The sequence below is a fragment of the Hemiscyllium ocellatum genome, chromosome 20, assembly GCF_020745735.1.
Source record: "Hemiscyllium ocellatum isolate sHemOce1 chromosome 20, sHemOce1.pat.X.cur, whole genome shotgun sequence".
Classification (NCBI taxonomy): domain Eukaryota; kingdom Metazoa; phylum Chordata; class Chondrichthyes; order Orectolobiformes; family Hemiscylliidae; genus Hemiscyllium; species Hemiscyllium ocellatum.
Genome location: NC_083420.1, coordinates 7312915 through 7329067, shown reverse-complemented (window position 1 = coordinate 7329067; position 16153 = coordinate 7312915). Strand labels below are relative to the sequence as shown.

The 16153-nt window shown below is 43.4% G+C and overlaps 1 protein-coding gene across 3 annotated transcripts in view; it reads left to right on the top strand.

Annotated features, from left to right (window-relative positions):
* Positions 1-7300: 7300 nt before the first annotated feature.
* The window catches only part of wdr90 (WD repeat domain 90), a 75692-nt gene continuing 66839 nt past the window's right edge, over positions 7301-16153 (top strand). For 2 of the 3 annotated variants that reach the window (XM_060840462.1, XM_060840461.1), the window contains exons 1-4: positions 7301-7358; positions 9062-9188; positions 13955-14058; positions 14965-15141. In XM_060840462.1, coding sequence (XP_060696445.1) covers positions 9170-9188; positions 13955-14058; positions 14965-15141 — 300 coding nt within the window. In that variant the 5' untranslated portion in view covers positions 7301-7358; positions 9062-9169. The remainder of the gene's footprint in view (positions 7359-9061; positions 9189-13954; positions 14059-14964; positions 15142-16153) is intronic. The other variant, XM_060840463.1, reaches the window with a different exon arrangement.

The following is a 16153-nucleotide window of genomic DNA, read 5'->3' as shown; positions in this document are numbered from 1 at the left end:
CTATTAAATATGTTTCTCTTATGCTTCACTTTCATGAACATGCCAGTAATGGAATACTTGCCCCAGCATTAGGGATATATTTCCCTCCCCACCCCTTTCCGCCTTCCACAAAGACCGTTCCCTCCGTGACTATCTGGTCAGGTCCATGCCCCCCTACAACCCACCCTTCCATCCTGGCACCTTCCCCTGCCACCGCAGGAATTGTAAAACCTGTGCCCACACCTCCTCCCTCACCTCCATCCAAGGCCCTAAAGGTGCCTTCCACAACCATCAAAGTTTTACCTGCACATCCACTAATATCATTTATTGTATCCATTGCTCCCGATGCGGTCTCCTCTACATTGGGGAGACTGGCCGCCTCCTAGCAGAGTGCTTTAGGGAACATCTCCAGGACACCCGCACCAATCAACCACACCGCCCTGTGGCCCAACATTTCAACTCCCCTCCCACTCTGCCGAGGACATGGAGGTCCTGGGCCTCCTTCACTGCCGCTCCCTCACCACCAGAAGCCTGAAGGAAGAATGCCTCATCTTCCGCCTTGGAACACTTCAACCCCAGGGCATCATTGTGGACTTCAACAGTTTCCTTCCATACCTCACCCTAGTTCCAAAATTCCAGCTCAGCACTGTCCCCATGACTTGTCCTACCTGCCTATCTTCTTTTCCACCTATTTACTCCACCCTCCTCCCTGACCAATCACCTTCATCCTCTCTCCCACTCACCTATTGTACTCTATGCTACTTTCTCCCCACCCCCACCCTCCTCTAGCTTATCTCTCCACGCTTCAGGCTCTCTGCTTTTATTCCTGATGAAGGGCTTTTGCCCGAAACGTCGATTCTCCTGTTCCTTGGATGCTGCCTGAACTGCTGCGCTTTTCCAGCAACACATTTTCAGATTGGGTAGAATGGCAAGGTAAATTAAGGGGCAAGCTTTTCCTCATTCAGTGACTTTTTGTGACTATAATTTCACTCTGTTGCAACAAGGGGCTGGGTTACAGTCAGGCTTGCTGACCCCAGAAGCAAAGGCAGATTGTAGCTAGGTCAATGGTAAGGAGGGCTGCTTGGTACGTTCAATCAGTTTAGAAGCTATCGCACTCTTACACCCTGCTCACCTGCTCAACTCCATACCCACTCAGAATTCCCTCATGTCATCTCATGCCCCCATGCCATTTTCTAAGGCCATAATCCAGTATAAACCATAGCTAGACCTCTGGAGCCACTCAGAAATGAGAAAAGATAAACTATCAGTCTAAGCTCACTCAAACTCACTAATGAAGGTGTTTGGGACACTTGCTTTTATTGATCAGTGCATTGAGTAAAGGAGTCCGGAGGTCCATAAGACCATAAGAAATAGGAGTGGAAGTAAGGCCATTCGGCCCATCGAGTCCAATCTGCTATTCAATCACGGCTGATGGGCATTTCAACGCCACTTACCCACACTCTCCCCATATCCCTTATTTCCTTGCGAGATTAAGAATTTATCAATCTCTGCCTTGAAGACATTTAACGTCCTGGTTTCCACTGCACTCCATGGCAATGAATTCCACAGGCCCACCACTCTCTGGCTGTAGAAATGTCTCCTCATTTCCATTATAAATTGACCCCCTCTAATTCTAAGGTTGTGCCCAAGGATACTCGAATCTCCACCTGATGGAAACAATTTCCCAATGTCTAGCCTAAGCTATGAATTATCTTGTCAGTTTCTATTAGGTCTTCCCACAAACTTCCAATCTCTAATGAATGCAGTCTCAGGATGCTCAGCCATTCATCATATATTAGGCCTGCTATTTCCAGGGATCATCCGAGTGAATCTCCGCTGGACATGCTCCAGTGTCAGTACGTCCTTCCTGAGGTGTGGGGCCCAAAACTGGACACAATATTCTAAATGGGACCGAACTAGAGCTTTGTAAAGTCTCAGTAGCACATCACTGCTTTTACATTCCAACTCTCTTGATTTAAATGACAACATTACATTTGCTTTCTTAATCACGGACTCAACCTGCAAGTCAACCTTTAGAGAATCCTGGACTTTGTACTTTGGCTTCATGAATATTCTCATCGTTTAGAAAATAGTCCATGCCTGTGTTCTTTTTTCCAAAGTGCAAAACTTTGCATTTGCTCACATTGAATTTCATCAGCCATTTCTTGGACCACTCTCCTAAACTGTCTAAATCTTTCTGTAGCCTCCCTACCTCCTCAGTACTACTTGCCTGTCCACCTAACTTTGTACCATCGGCAAACTTCGCCAGAATGCCTCCAGTACCTTTGTCTAGATCATTAATATATAAAGTGAACAGCTGGGGCCCCAACGGTGAACCTTGTGGGACACTACTTGTCACTGGCTGCCATTCCGAAAAAGAATCTTTTATCCCAACTCTCTGCCTTCTGTCAGACAGTCAATCCTCAATCCATGCCAATAACTCACCTTGAACACCCTGGGCCCTCACCTTACTCAGCAGCCTCCCATGAGGTACATTATCAAAGGCCTTTTGGAAGTTTAGGTCGATAACATCCACTAGGTTTCCCTAGTCTAACCTACATGCTACCTCTTCAAAGAATTTCTTCATGGTCATGTTGTGGTTGTACAGAACATTGGTTTGGCCACTTTTGAAATACTATGTTCAAAACTGGTCTCCCAGCTTTAGGAAAGATGTGGAACTTGAAAGGATTCAGAAAAGATTTACAAGGATGTTGCCAGGGTTGGAGGATTACAGGAAGAGGCTGAATAGACTGGGACTATTTTCTCTGAAACATTGGAGGCTGAGGAGTAACTTCAGGGAACTTTATTGAAGTTTATAAAATCATGAGGGGCATAGACAGGGTGAACAGCTAATGTTTTTTCCCCAGCGTAAGTGTGTCCAGAACTAGAGGGCATAGGTTTAAAGTGAGAGGGGAAAGATTTAAAAAGGATTTGAGGGGAAACTTTTTCATGCAGAGAATGCATGTATGGAGTGACAGCCAAAGTCCTGAGGAACTGCTTGAAGAACTGGTGGAGACTAGTAAAATACAACAGTTAAAATGCATCTGGACGGGTACATAAATAGAAAGGATGTAGAGGGATTTAGGCGAATGGAATTTTGTCCTTCGTTGCTAAAAGGATTGAATTTAAAAGCATGGAGGTTATGTTGCACCTGTAGATGGTGTTGGTGAGGCCACACCTGCAGTACTGCGTGCAGTTTTGGTCTCCTTACTTGAGAAATGATGTACTGGCATGAGAGGGTGTGCAGAGAAGGTTCATTAGGTTGATTCTGGAGTTGAGGGGTTTGGCTTAAGAAAGACTGAGTAAACTGGGATTATGTTCATTGGAATTCAGAAGAATGAGGGAGGATCTTATAGATACATATAAAATTATGAAGGGAATAGATAAGACAGAAGTAGAGAATGTTTCCACTGGCAAATGAAGCTAGGACAAGAAAGCATAGCCTCAAAATTAGGGGGAGCAAATTTAGGACTGAATTGAGAAGGAACTTCTTCACCCAGAGGATTTTGAATCTATGGAATTTCCTGCCCAGTGAAGTAGTTGAGGCTTACTCAGTCAATGCTTTTAAAGCTAAGATAGATAACTTTTTGAACAGTAAAGGAATTAAGGTTCATGGTGAGCTGGTGCGTAATTTAAGCTGAGGCTACAAAATCATCAGCCACGGTCTTATTGAGTGGCAATCTAGTCTCACATGCCAGCTCCTGGCCCATATCCTTCCAAACCCTTTCTATTCATATACCCATCTAAATGCCTATACAGTCATAGAGTTGTTGACTCTATAGGCATTTGGACGGGTATATGAATAGAAAGGGTTTGGAGGGATATGGGCCAGGTGCTGGCAGGTGGGAATAGATTGGGTTGGAATATCTGGTCGGCATGGACAGGTTGGACCGAAGGGTCTGTTTCCATGCTATACAACTTTATGACTGTACGACTCAATGGCAGAGCAGGCTCAAAGGATCAGGTGGCCTGTTTCTGCTCCTGGTTCATATGTTCTTAAAAGGATTTCAGCCAAATGCTGGCAAATGAGACAAAACCAGATTGGGATGCCTGGTCAGTGCGGACGAGTTGGATTGAAAGATATGTATCCATTCAATATGACTGTATAAAAGGAATTTGTAGAATGTCTGTGAAATGGTTTTCAGAGCAGCTTGTGGTAAAGCCCACCAGGGAACAGGCAATTCTGGATTTGGTGATGCATAATGAGACGGATTTGATTACGGAGCTTAAGGTGAAGGAACCCCTTGGGGGCAGTGGCTATTTTATGATAGAATTCACCCTACAGCTTGAAAGAGAGAAGTTGGAATCATATGTAATGGTCTTCTGATTGAATAAAGGTTAAAATAAAAGACATGAGGGAGAAGCTTGTTGAGTGAAAAAGAACTGAGGATGGATGACGATGGGGTAGCAACGGCAATAGTTTCTGAGGCTAATTTGGGAGATACAGTAGAAACTCATTCAAAGGAAAAAGAAACATTCCAGGGAAAGGATGAGGCAACCATGGCTGACAAGGGAAGTTAGAAATAGCATAAAAGCAAAAGAAAAACAAAATGTGGTGAAGATTCTTGGGATGCCTAATTATTGGGAAGTTTTTAAAAAAGCAACAAGAGTGAAGAAGATCAAATATGATTATAGAAAGCTGGGAGGCTGCAGAAGGACTTGACTGCTTAAGAAAGTTGACAAAGATATGGCAGATGGAAAACAATGTGGGAATATGAGAGGGCTTTTCTATATGGGCAAAGCTTTGGAAATCTGAAGCACAAAGGGACTCAGGAATCCTAGTTCATGATTCTGTTAAGGTCAACATTTGGTAGCTAAGAAGGTGAATTTTGAGAGGGCTAGAATACAAAAGCTGGGATGTACTGCTGATACTGTATAAAACCTTGGTCAGATCCCATTGGAAATATCATGAGTAGTTTGGGATCCTATCTAAGGAAGGATATGCTGATCTTGGGAGAATGTCCAGAGGAGATTTACAAGAATGATCCCAGGGTTGGAAACCTTGCTATATGATGAATGATTGAGTAACCTGGGTTTGTATCAGATGAAGTTCAGAAAGATGGAGCAGGAATCTGATTGAAACTTAGAGAGTACTAAGAGGCTTGGATACAGTGGATGTGGAGATGTTCCCACTAGTAGAAGAGACAAGGACCCGAGGGCATGGCCTCATAGAGTCATAGAGATGTACAGCACAGAAACAGACCCTTCAGTCCAACCCATCCATGATGACCAGGTATCCCAACCCAATCTAGTCCCACCTGCCAGTTCCTGGCCCATATCCCTCTAAACCCTTCCTATCCCATATACGCATCCAGTAGCCTTTTAAATGTCGCAACTGTACTAGCCTCCACCACTTTCTCTGGCAGCTTATTCCACATCCGTACCACCCTCTGCATGAAAAAGTTGCCCCTTAGGTCTCTTTTATATCTTTTCCTCTCACCCTAAACCTATGCCCTCTAGTTCTGGACTCCCCAACCTCAGGGAAAAGACTTTGTATATTTACCCTATCCATGCCCCTCATAATTTTGTAAACCTCTACAAGGTCACCCCTCAGCCTCTCACACTCCAGAGAAAACAGCCCCAGCCTGTTCAGCCTCTCCCCAAAGCTCAAATCCTCCAATCCTGGCAACATCCTTGTAGATCTTTTCAGAACCTTTTCAAGTTTCACAACATCTTTCCGGTAGGAAGGAGACCAGAGCTGCATGTAATATTCCAACAGTGGACGAACCAATGTCCTGTACAGCCACAAGATGACCTCCTAACACCTGTACTCAATACTCTGACTGATAAAGGAAAGCATACCAAACACCTTCTTCACTATCCTACCTACCTGTGACTCTACTTTCAAGGAGCTATGAACCTGCACTCCAAGGTCTCTTTGTTCAGCAACACTCCCGAGGACATTACCATTAAGTGTGTAAGTCCTGCTAGGATTTGCTTTTCCAAAATGCAGCACCTTATATTAATCTAACCTCCATCTATCATTTCTCAGCCCATTGGCCTATCTGATCAAGATCCTGTTGCAATCTGAGATAACTTTCTTCGATGTTCACTACACCTCAATTTTGGTGTCATCTGCAAACTTACTAACTATATCTCTTATGCTCATATCCAAGTCATTTATATAAATGACGAAAGGTAGTGGACCCAGCACCGATTCTTGTGGCACTCTACTGGTGACAGGCCTCCAGTCTGAAAAACAACCCTCCACCACCACCCTCTGACTTCTACCCTTGAGCCAGTTGTGTATCAATGACTCAATGGTAAGAAGGCAGAGAATGGGGTCAAGAAACATTTTTAACAAAATCATTCCCAGGTTGAGTATTCACAAGGCCAGCATTTATTGAGAGCAGTTAAGAGTCAACCACATTGCTGGGGTCTGCAGTCATACGTCAGCCATACCAGGTAAGCGTGAGTGAACCAGATGCATTTTCCAACAATCGAGAATGGATTCATGGTCATTATTAGACTCAGAGCTGAAAATGTGTTGCTGGAAAAACGCAGCAGGTCAGGCAGCATCCAAGGAACAGGAGATTCGACATTTCGGGCATAAGCCCTTCATCAGGAAGATGAAGGGCTTATGCCCGAAACGTCGAATTGCCTGTTCCTTGGATGCTGCCTGACCTGCTGCGCTTTTCCAGCAACACATTTTCAGCTCTGATCTCCAGCATCTGCAGACCTCACTTTCTCCTCCCATTATTAGACTCATTCAAATTTCACCATATGCTGTGGTAGGATTCAAACATTATCTAGTGGCAGAGCGTATTTGATGGGACAAATGGCCTCCTGCTGCTCTTAAATCTTTGCATCCACTCCTCAGTGAACTCTCAACATCAACTGTGGAAAGTTAGATTTAAGAGCAGCAGAAAAAGAAGCAAAGGAAAATTAAGGAAAATATTTTTCACTCAGCGAGTACTTCGGGTATAAAAGGCACTGCCTGGAAATGTGATAGAGGCAGATTCAACTGAGTTATTGAAAAGAGAAATAATGCATGAGGATTGGCAGAAGTTGGCACTGGATAATGATGCTCATTTAAGCTGAATGGCCTCCTTCTAGTCAAAACATATTTGTGATTTTGTAATGGTTCACATGCTTTCCTTTCCATTTCTTAAATACTAATGAATACACAACCAACTTGTTCAATGTAACAAGATCGTAACGTTTGTCTTCATGAGTAAACATTAAAGATCAATATTAAAACACTGGTTTTATGTTAAAGTTGGATTCCTTTCCAGTTGAACGCGCTCATGCGCAGTCACGTCAGTCTCCTCAGGCGGAGGGGCAAGTCCGACCTGCGTCATGACGTATGCGGCGCGGTGACGCAGGAGGTTGCTTTGCTGTTGAGAGTAGCGCGGCAACGAGAGCGGAGGCGGTTAACGGTCAGTGAGCGGGAATGGGGGCGTCAGGGGGAGGGTCAGTGTGAGGTGCGGCCAGTGTGAGGGGGGGGGGGGGGGTTCGTTGCGAGGGGAATGGTGGGGTCGGAGCGAGGGGAGGAGGGGTTCAGTGTGAATGGAGGGAGTCAGAGTGAGGGGGTTACTGTGTGGGGTCGGTGTGAAGGAGGGGTTCACTTTGAGGGGTCAGTGTGAGAGAGGAGGTCACTGAGGGGTCAGTGTGAGGAAGGGGGTCACTGTGAGGGGTCAGTGTGACGGGCGGGAGTCAGAGTGAGGGGAGGGGGTCCGTGTGAGGGGTGGGGTGTTACTATGAAGGGTCAGTGAGGGAGGGGGTTACTGTGAGGGGTCAGTGTGAGGGGAGGAGGGGGGTCAGTGTGAGGGGAGGGGGTTACTGTGAGGGGTCAGTGTGAGGGGAGGAGGGGTCAGTGTGAGGGGAGGGGAGGAGGGGTCAGTGTGAGGGGAGGGGAGGAGGGGTCAGTGTGAGGGGAGGGGAGGGGTGTCAGTGTGAGGAGAGGGGTTAATGTGTGGGGAAGGGGTCAGTGGGGTGGTCAGTGTGAGGGAAGGGAGGATTGGTGTGAAGGTGGGGGTTCGTGTGAGGGGTCAGCGTGAGGGTGGGAGTTCCTGTGAGGGGTCGGCGTGAGGGTTGGGGTTCGTGTGAGGGGTCGGCGTGAGGGTTGGGGTTCGTGTGAGGGGTCGGCGTGAGGGTTGGGGTTCATGTGAGGGGTCGGCGTGAGGGAGGGGGTTCGTGTGAGGGGTCGGCGTGAGGGAGGGGGTTCGTGTGAGGGGTCAGCGTGAGGGAGGGGGTCACTGTGAGGGGTCAGTTAAGGGTGGGGGGTCAGTGTGAGGGGAGGGAGGATTGGTGTGAGGGAAGGGGTTACTGTGAGGGGTCTTTGTGAGGGAGGGGGTTACTGGGAGTGGGTCGGTGTGAGGGGAGGGGGGTCAGTGGGAGGGGGAATCGGTGTGAGGGGGTCAGTGTGAGGGGAAGGGGATCGGTGTGAGGGAAGGGGGTGGTCAGTGCGAGGGGAGGGGTCATTGGTGTGAGGGCAGGGGGGTCAATTTTAATGTGGGGGTGGTCAGTGCGAGGGGAGGGGGTGTAAGTGGTGGGGAGGGACGGAGAGAATGTTTCAGTGAGGTGGATGCGAGGTTGGGGGTGAGGATGGAGGGCTTGTCAGTGAGGAAGGAGGGTGAATGTTGGCATGGTGATTCAGTTGGGGCAGAGGGTGGTGTATGGCAGTATAAGAGTTGCAAGTGAAGGTCAGTGGAAAGGGTTGAATGAGAGGGAATCCAATGGGAGGGGACGAATGTGTTATTGGGATGGAATGTGTGACAGATGGCAAGGGAGGCAGTGTCACTGTGAGGAGGAGGAGTTATGAGAGAAATGGAGTGGAGGAGCAAAGAGTGTGAGTTGATTAGGGATTGTAGAGAGAATGAGAACACTGGGGTTGTGTGAAAAGGTAGACATATTTTGATGATCAGTATTTGCCTGAAATATCAATTTGACTACACTCTCCAGATGATTCCAAACCAGCTGAATATTTTCAATATTTTCTGTTTTCACTGAAAGTTTACTCTGCTGATTAGGCATCTACTTCTCTTAGCAGAGTGCAAGGAACAGAAGGCCAAGTATTGGATTAACTATGAGATGGCACATAGGTTTGCTTTTGGATTGCCAACAATTAATTTTCTTTCAGACAATTTACATTGCCAAAATGTTGCCCTGCATTCAATTGCTTGATGTCCACGTTAATCTCTTGGGTGCATAGGAACAAGGACCATTCTTGAGGGAAGCTTTGATCAGCATGGATAAGCCCAAAATAGGTGAGAAAGAAATGATTATTATGTTACGTGATGCTTCTAAACCTATATTCAGGTAATATAATTAATATAGTTTTTTCAGAATTTCATTTTGATTGATAGCATATTGTATGGAGCACATTAATTTCTTTTTTGGTGTATTTCCATACATCTGTACCAATTGGATTTAATGTAATATACATTTTCCTCTGGTTTCCTGGAGCTGAAGGCCGTTCCAAAGGGCTATTTGTTAACATGGCATTCCCTTATTTGTTGTGATAGTCCATGCTGTAAACAGCTAACAGCATTTTTGCCCTTCCTGTTTATTGTATTTCATTTTTTTCCTTAATACAGCATAGTCTGTTGTGGTTGTGTTCGCCGAGCTGGAAGTTTTTGTTGCAAACATTTCGTCCCCTGGCTAGGCGACATCATCAGTGCTTTGGAGCCTCTTTGTAGGTCAGCTTTGGTTATCTGTCCGTTTTTTTGTAGATTCCTTAGTGTGTTATTTATTCTATTGGTGAGTTGTGGTGTGGGGTCAGAGTCCTTCATGGTAGGTGTTGGTATCTGCGAGTAGTTGTTGTGCTTTTTGGATGTAATCTGATTTATCTAGGATGACCGTCATTCTGCCTTTATCTGCTGGTAGTATGATTATGTTCTTATCGTTTCTTAGTGCTTTCAGTGCTTCCCTCTCCTTGGTGTTGAGGTTATGTGTTTGTCAACTCACCAATAGAATAAATAACACACTAAGGAATCTACAAAAAAATGGACAGATAACCAAAGCTGACCTACAAAGAATGAAACCGGAAAGCAACAACACCCCCAGATTCTACGGACTACCTAAAGTACACAAACCAGACATCCCACTCAGACCCATAGTATCACTACCAGGGACACCATCATACAAACTGGCCAAAGAACTACAACAGAAACTGAAACACCTGGTCAGCGGATCCAAACACTCCATACAATCAACACAGGAATTCTTGAACATCATCAGAAATATACACATAGACAAAGAAGAAACCATGATCTTATTCGACGTGACAGCACTGTTCACTTCGATTGACAAAACCCTAGCCAGAGAAACAATAGCCAACCTACTGGACATACAGAACAGAAAACAGGACGCGGAACCTATCAACAAAGACGGCATACTTAAACTACTGGACTTGTGCCTGACTACACACTTTACATTCAACAACCAGATATACGAACAAATCAACGGAACACCCATGGGATCACCAATCTTGGGACTCATAGCAGAGGCAGTTATGCAAAGGTTAGAACAAACAGTCCTACCACAAATTCAACCCAAACTGTGGGTCAGATATGTCGATGACACGTTTGTAATCATCAAAAACACGGAAATAGAAAAAACACACCGGATCATCAACGCCACACTCTCAGGAATCCGATTCACGAGAGAAGAAGAAAAGGACAGCCAACTCCCATTCCTAGATGTGATAGTACAGAGAACACCAAACGGAGAATTCACCACAAGGGTATACAGGAAAGCAACACACACAGACCAAGTCCTAAACTATGAAAGTAACCACCCCAACACACACAAATGAAGCTGCATCAGGACACTATTCAAAAGGGCCACAACACACTGCAGTACACCAGAACTGCAAAAAGAAGAAGAGGAACACCTATGCAAGGTATTCGCCAAAAACGGATACCCGCGCAACTTCATCAACAGATGCCTAAGAGAAAGACCACAGAACGAGGACATGCCACAACCAAAAGGACTAGCCACACTACCATACATCAGGAGCGTTTCAGAACTGACAGCCAGACTACTGCGACCCTTAGGACTCATAACGGCACACAAACCAACAGTCACGCTCAGACAACAACTTACTAGAACGAAGGACCCGATGCCCAACATGAGCAAAACTAATGTAGTGTACAAAATACCATGTAAGGACTGCACAAAACACTATATAGGACAGACAGGAAGACAGCTAACAATCCGCATACATGAACATCAACTAGCCACGAAACGACACGACCAGCTATCCTTAGTAGCCACACACACAGACAACAAGCAACATGAATTCGACTGGGACAACACTACTATCATAGGGCAAGCCAGACAGAAAACAGCCAGGGAATTCCTAGAGGCACGGCATTCATCCACAAACTCCATCAACAAACACATCGACCTGGACCCAATATACCAATCACTACAGCAGACAGCTGAAACTGACAACCGGAAGCGGCAAGGACAGACCACTATAAATACTGGAAGAAACATCAAAGAAGCGCTTCGCAGGAGGCTCCAAAGCACTGATTATGTCGCCTAGCCAGGGGACGAAACGTTTGCAACAAAAACTTCCAGCTCGGCGAACAGAACCACAGCAACGAGCACCCGAGCTACAAATCTTCGCACAAACTTTGAACAGCATAGTCTGCCATCTTAAATATGTTCTGTGTAGAGAGTCATCGATGACCTGTTAAGTTTGAATATTTTTCAAGTCAATGCAATCTATCTTCAAGTCAAAATTGTAAGAAACAGTCTATGCTTGAACTTGCACTATATTGTTTGAATAGCTTAATGATTTCTTAGTCTTATTCTAAAATGTAACCTTTGTGGAACCTTTACATTTTGTTACCTTTGTTCTCAGCAGAACAGACCAATTCTCTTCTTTTTGCATCTATTATTTACATCCATTTTACATCTCGATTACATTTTTACCACCATTAGTTAATGAATTTCTTGAAGTATTGAAAAAACTTTAAGATTACTATGTATTATGCAGGCACTGCATTTCCTTTTTCTTTCTCATTTAACTTTTTCTCCGTGTTCCTCTTGAAAATCATTCCCTTTCTGGAGTGCAGTTCTGTAGGGAATGGTCATCTTGCCAATCTTGCTCGCGTAGGAATACTCACTACAAACACTCAAATTATCAACTAGAAAGTGTATCACTACATTAGCTTCTTGGGGTATTGATAGATCATTTATGTTTTCAAAACATGTGAATGTCACTTAAAAGACTGGTGTTTGTTGGCTATCCAAACTGCTCTTAAACCAAGTTGCTTGCCAGGTAATTTCAAAGATAGCATCACACATTGACCAATCTATACAATGGTGGCATAATTCCCTTCCCTAAAAGCTGCTATTGAGCCAGAAGAGGTTTTATGGTGTTGTTTCATGGTCACTATCAGTGGCAATAGCTCTTATTTCCATTTTTTAAAAATTTGAATTCCGCCACTACTGTGGTGAGATTTGACCACCTGTGCCCAATGGCGCTCCGGATGACATTACCAGTACACCCCCATCTCTGTGTTTTGGAAACAAATATGGCTTGTTGGCATTGTCTATATCCTGAGAACAAACAAAGTGCACAACTCGTATGTTTTGCTACTAATAACTGCTAATTGCCTTCTAAGGAATTTACTGTTGTTTCCAGATGTCTATGCAGCACAGTTTCATCAGGTGACACTATAAAACTTTGAAGTATGGATCCTTGGTGAATTCTTTTCCTCTCTAACCTAATCAAAAGAGTGCTGTAGCCAACTGTGACACAGCAGTCCATGTCCCACCTGAGACTAATTTTGCAAGACCCAGGATTGATCTATAATGTTCTGAGGTGGCTCTGATTTACTGGTAATATGATTGGACCGGTAATCTGGTAATCTCAAACCCCAGGCTAATGTTTTGGGTGATAAGAAACCCAAAGAGCTGTAGATGATGGAAATCAAACAAAAAAATACATTGCCGGAAAATCTCAGCAGGTCTGGCAGCATCTGTGGATTGAAAGCAGACGTAACATTTTGTGTCTGGTGACCCTTCAGAAGTTCTGAAGGAGGATCACTGGACTCAATGTTAACTCTGCTTTCTCTCCATAAATGCTGCCAGACCTCCTGAAATTTTGCAGCAATGTCCAGTGGTGGTAATATTGTGGAGTATGGGTTCAAATCCCACCATGGCAGATGGTGAAATTTAAATTCAATAAAAATCTGGAAAAAAGGGAGGTGGCATAAACTGATAGTGTAACCAATGTGGATTGTTGTCATCTGGTTTGCAAATTTCCTTTAGCAAAGAAAATCTGTCATCCTTATCTGGTCTGGCCTACAAGTGACTCCAGACACACAACAAATATCTTTTTATATTCATTCACTCATGGGGTGTGGGAAGTTGCTGGCTGCCCCAGCATTTATTACTCCTCATTAGATGTTCTTGATATTGTGGTGATGTGCTGCCAATGTGATGGATTCTTAATTTTAGATAATTAGGAATGGGCAATAAGTTAGTAATGCCTATATCCCAACACGCACACACTGCATTTTTGGAGCCTGTTTATCTAATGTGCATTCTATTGTAATTTTAGCTCTTTATCTTCTTCGATTCCTCTTCCAACCACTTAGTATATTGACTGCAGAACTATTTCTCAATGTACAAATGATCCTGTACAAACCTATAAGCATATGGGGTGTAATGACCCTTTATTTTTCTGTGGATGCAGATTTCCATTGATGATTTATTCTGACTTCATGGTTTTCATTCTTGCAAAGATGTTCTTCGGCATTCTCTTGATTTTAAAATTTCTAAATAATTTCCCCTTAATCTTTTGGGAAAACGATTGATACTTTACAGATTATCTTGCCCATAATGCAAAACTTTGCATGTAAAATCAGCTAAAATATAATGTTATAAATCACAATGGCCTGCCTTTTTGCTGTAAGTGGAAAGTGACATATATTGGTTTGAGGCATCTAAAGTTATCTTTCAGTTTTATTTGTTGAGTTGTGCCTAAACTCGTTGAGTTTTTAATCTTGATCAGTTTCAGAGTCTGTGTGGCAGCGTCCATATGTGAATGTCTTCAAGCACTTCAAATTGGAAGAATGGAAAAAATCAACAAAAGAAGGGGATGTCACAGCTGTTATGGTACTATTTATCTTTCTATTTGAAACATCTTTCCACTCAGATTGTTCTCTAGTAATTTTTCCTTTTAAATATTTTTGTGTGAACTGACATGTTGAGGTTTTGCCTGATTTGAAAAGTGGAAAGCAGGTACTGGGCATGGAAAAGCCAAAGTGGGAGTTGCATTCAGGAAGTCTTCACTGGTCGATCTTTGTCTCTCACACTCAGAATCCCTACGGTGTAGAAGCAGGCCATTTGGTCTATCGAGTCCCCCCTGAAGAGTATTCCTCCCAAATCCACTCCGCTACCCTATCCCTACATTTCATATGGTCACTCCATCAAACCTGCATATCTTTGGACTATGAGAGGAAACGCATGCAAACACTGGGAGAATGTGCAAACCTGAAAGTGGAATTGAATCAGGATCCCTGGCACTGAGGCAGCAGTACTAACCACTGAGTCATCGTACCTCTTCAGTAGAACTGGGAATTGTGTTGCAGGTGACCTTAACTGGAGACCTGTGGAGAGGTCTCTGGCGTACCTTGGGTTGTGAGGAGGCCCAAAACTTCCATATAAGGCCTGAAACAGCCTCTTGACCCTTGATGAAGCCTAAAATAAGAGTAGAGATTTAACATTCAGTTTGCATTTAACATTCAGTTGCGACTTTTGACAGCTTTTGAAATATCCTTTATGCATGTAACTTCAGTTATTGAGGATAACCACAACAATCCACAAAGGATTCTATTCCTTATCTCTAATGATAGTTCACCTTGATTTGATTTTCCACCACAGTAATGTGGTTAAATGAAAGAATATTGGAAAATGTTATTTCAGATAACAAATTATTGCAGGTGTACTTGTGGTATTTTCGGAAGTTTATCACTATTGTGTCATTAATTGCTGACTTTTTGCTCTGGATTCTCTTGCCAGGATAAAACCCTGAAGTGCACAGTATATCGCATCCGTGGACCCATCCCTCCTGGTAATTACATTCAGTTACCAAAAACTAGCACCCAATCTCTTGGACTAGTTGGTCGCTATCTCTACCTCCTGTTCAAACCAATTGTATCCAAATACTTTGTGGTTCACTTTGATGCAGTCACTGAGGTATGTGCTGATTATTTCCTCCATCTATTAACATGACTGTTCTTTAACATTAGAATGATCTAATGCAGGTACTGAAAATGTGTATTAACATTCAAGCTATACCGGCAATATTCAGAAAGTTCATTCAAACGATTAAACTGTACCATCGTATTTCAGCAATGTTATGTTTCTAGGGGTAATGACAAATGTATAATTGGACCCGGTGTACAACCATTTACTTATTAATACTCAGTGTAAATTGAATCTAAATGCCAACATTTACTAATTGAAACTTCCAAATATTTTCAAATCATGTGATACTTCAGTCAAATCAATCACCTTTAAATGTGTTTAAAACAGCACACCCCGTGAGTTATCATTTTTTAGGTCCAACTCTGACTCCTTGGCGATCATTATCTGAAGTTGCTGACATATATGATGCTGGTTTGTTTCATGGCTGGCAGTGGTAACATCTTGGTAACAGTTCCAGATAGCAGTCTTCACCTGTGAACCTGTATACCAGATTTTACTGAGGATCATTGTTGCTGAACCAGTTGTATTTGTAATTTTTGTTGTCCACGTTTCTTAGTAGTGATCATAGTTATGATCTAGAACATTTGCAAATATTCCCATCCTCTAAACTATATCTGACACCCTGATTTGGAATGGGTGTAGTTTACTGAATGTCCTACCATGGCATTAAGAAATTGTTGTGTTACTTATGGTCTAGAACATTTGAAGCGATTGTGTAATTGTGAGATGAAGGAAATACATTAGATATTTTGGTAAATCGAGAAAAATCATGCTTTGTTTTTTGATTAAGAGAAACCTTGAACTTTTTTTAAAGTGTTGAGTAATTAACTAATGTCCAATTTCCTCTCAGGTTATTCAAATGCATTAGAAAGAGCAGGCTTGTAAATACGTGGATATATTTTTTTAAAAAATCATCTTTGCTGTTTCTAATTTATCTTGTCTTTTTGTGTGTGCCATTTCACACTGCATTGCTGTGATACCCAAACAAAGATATGAGAGT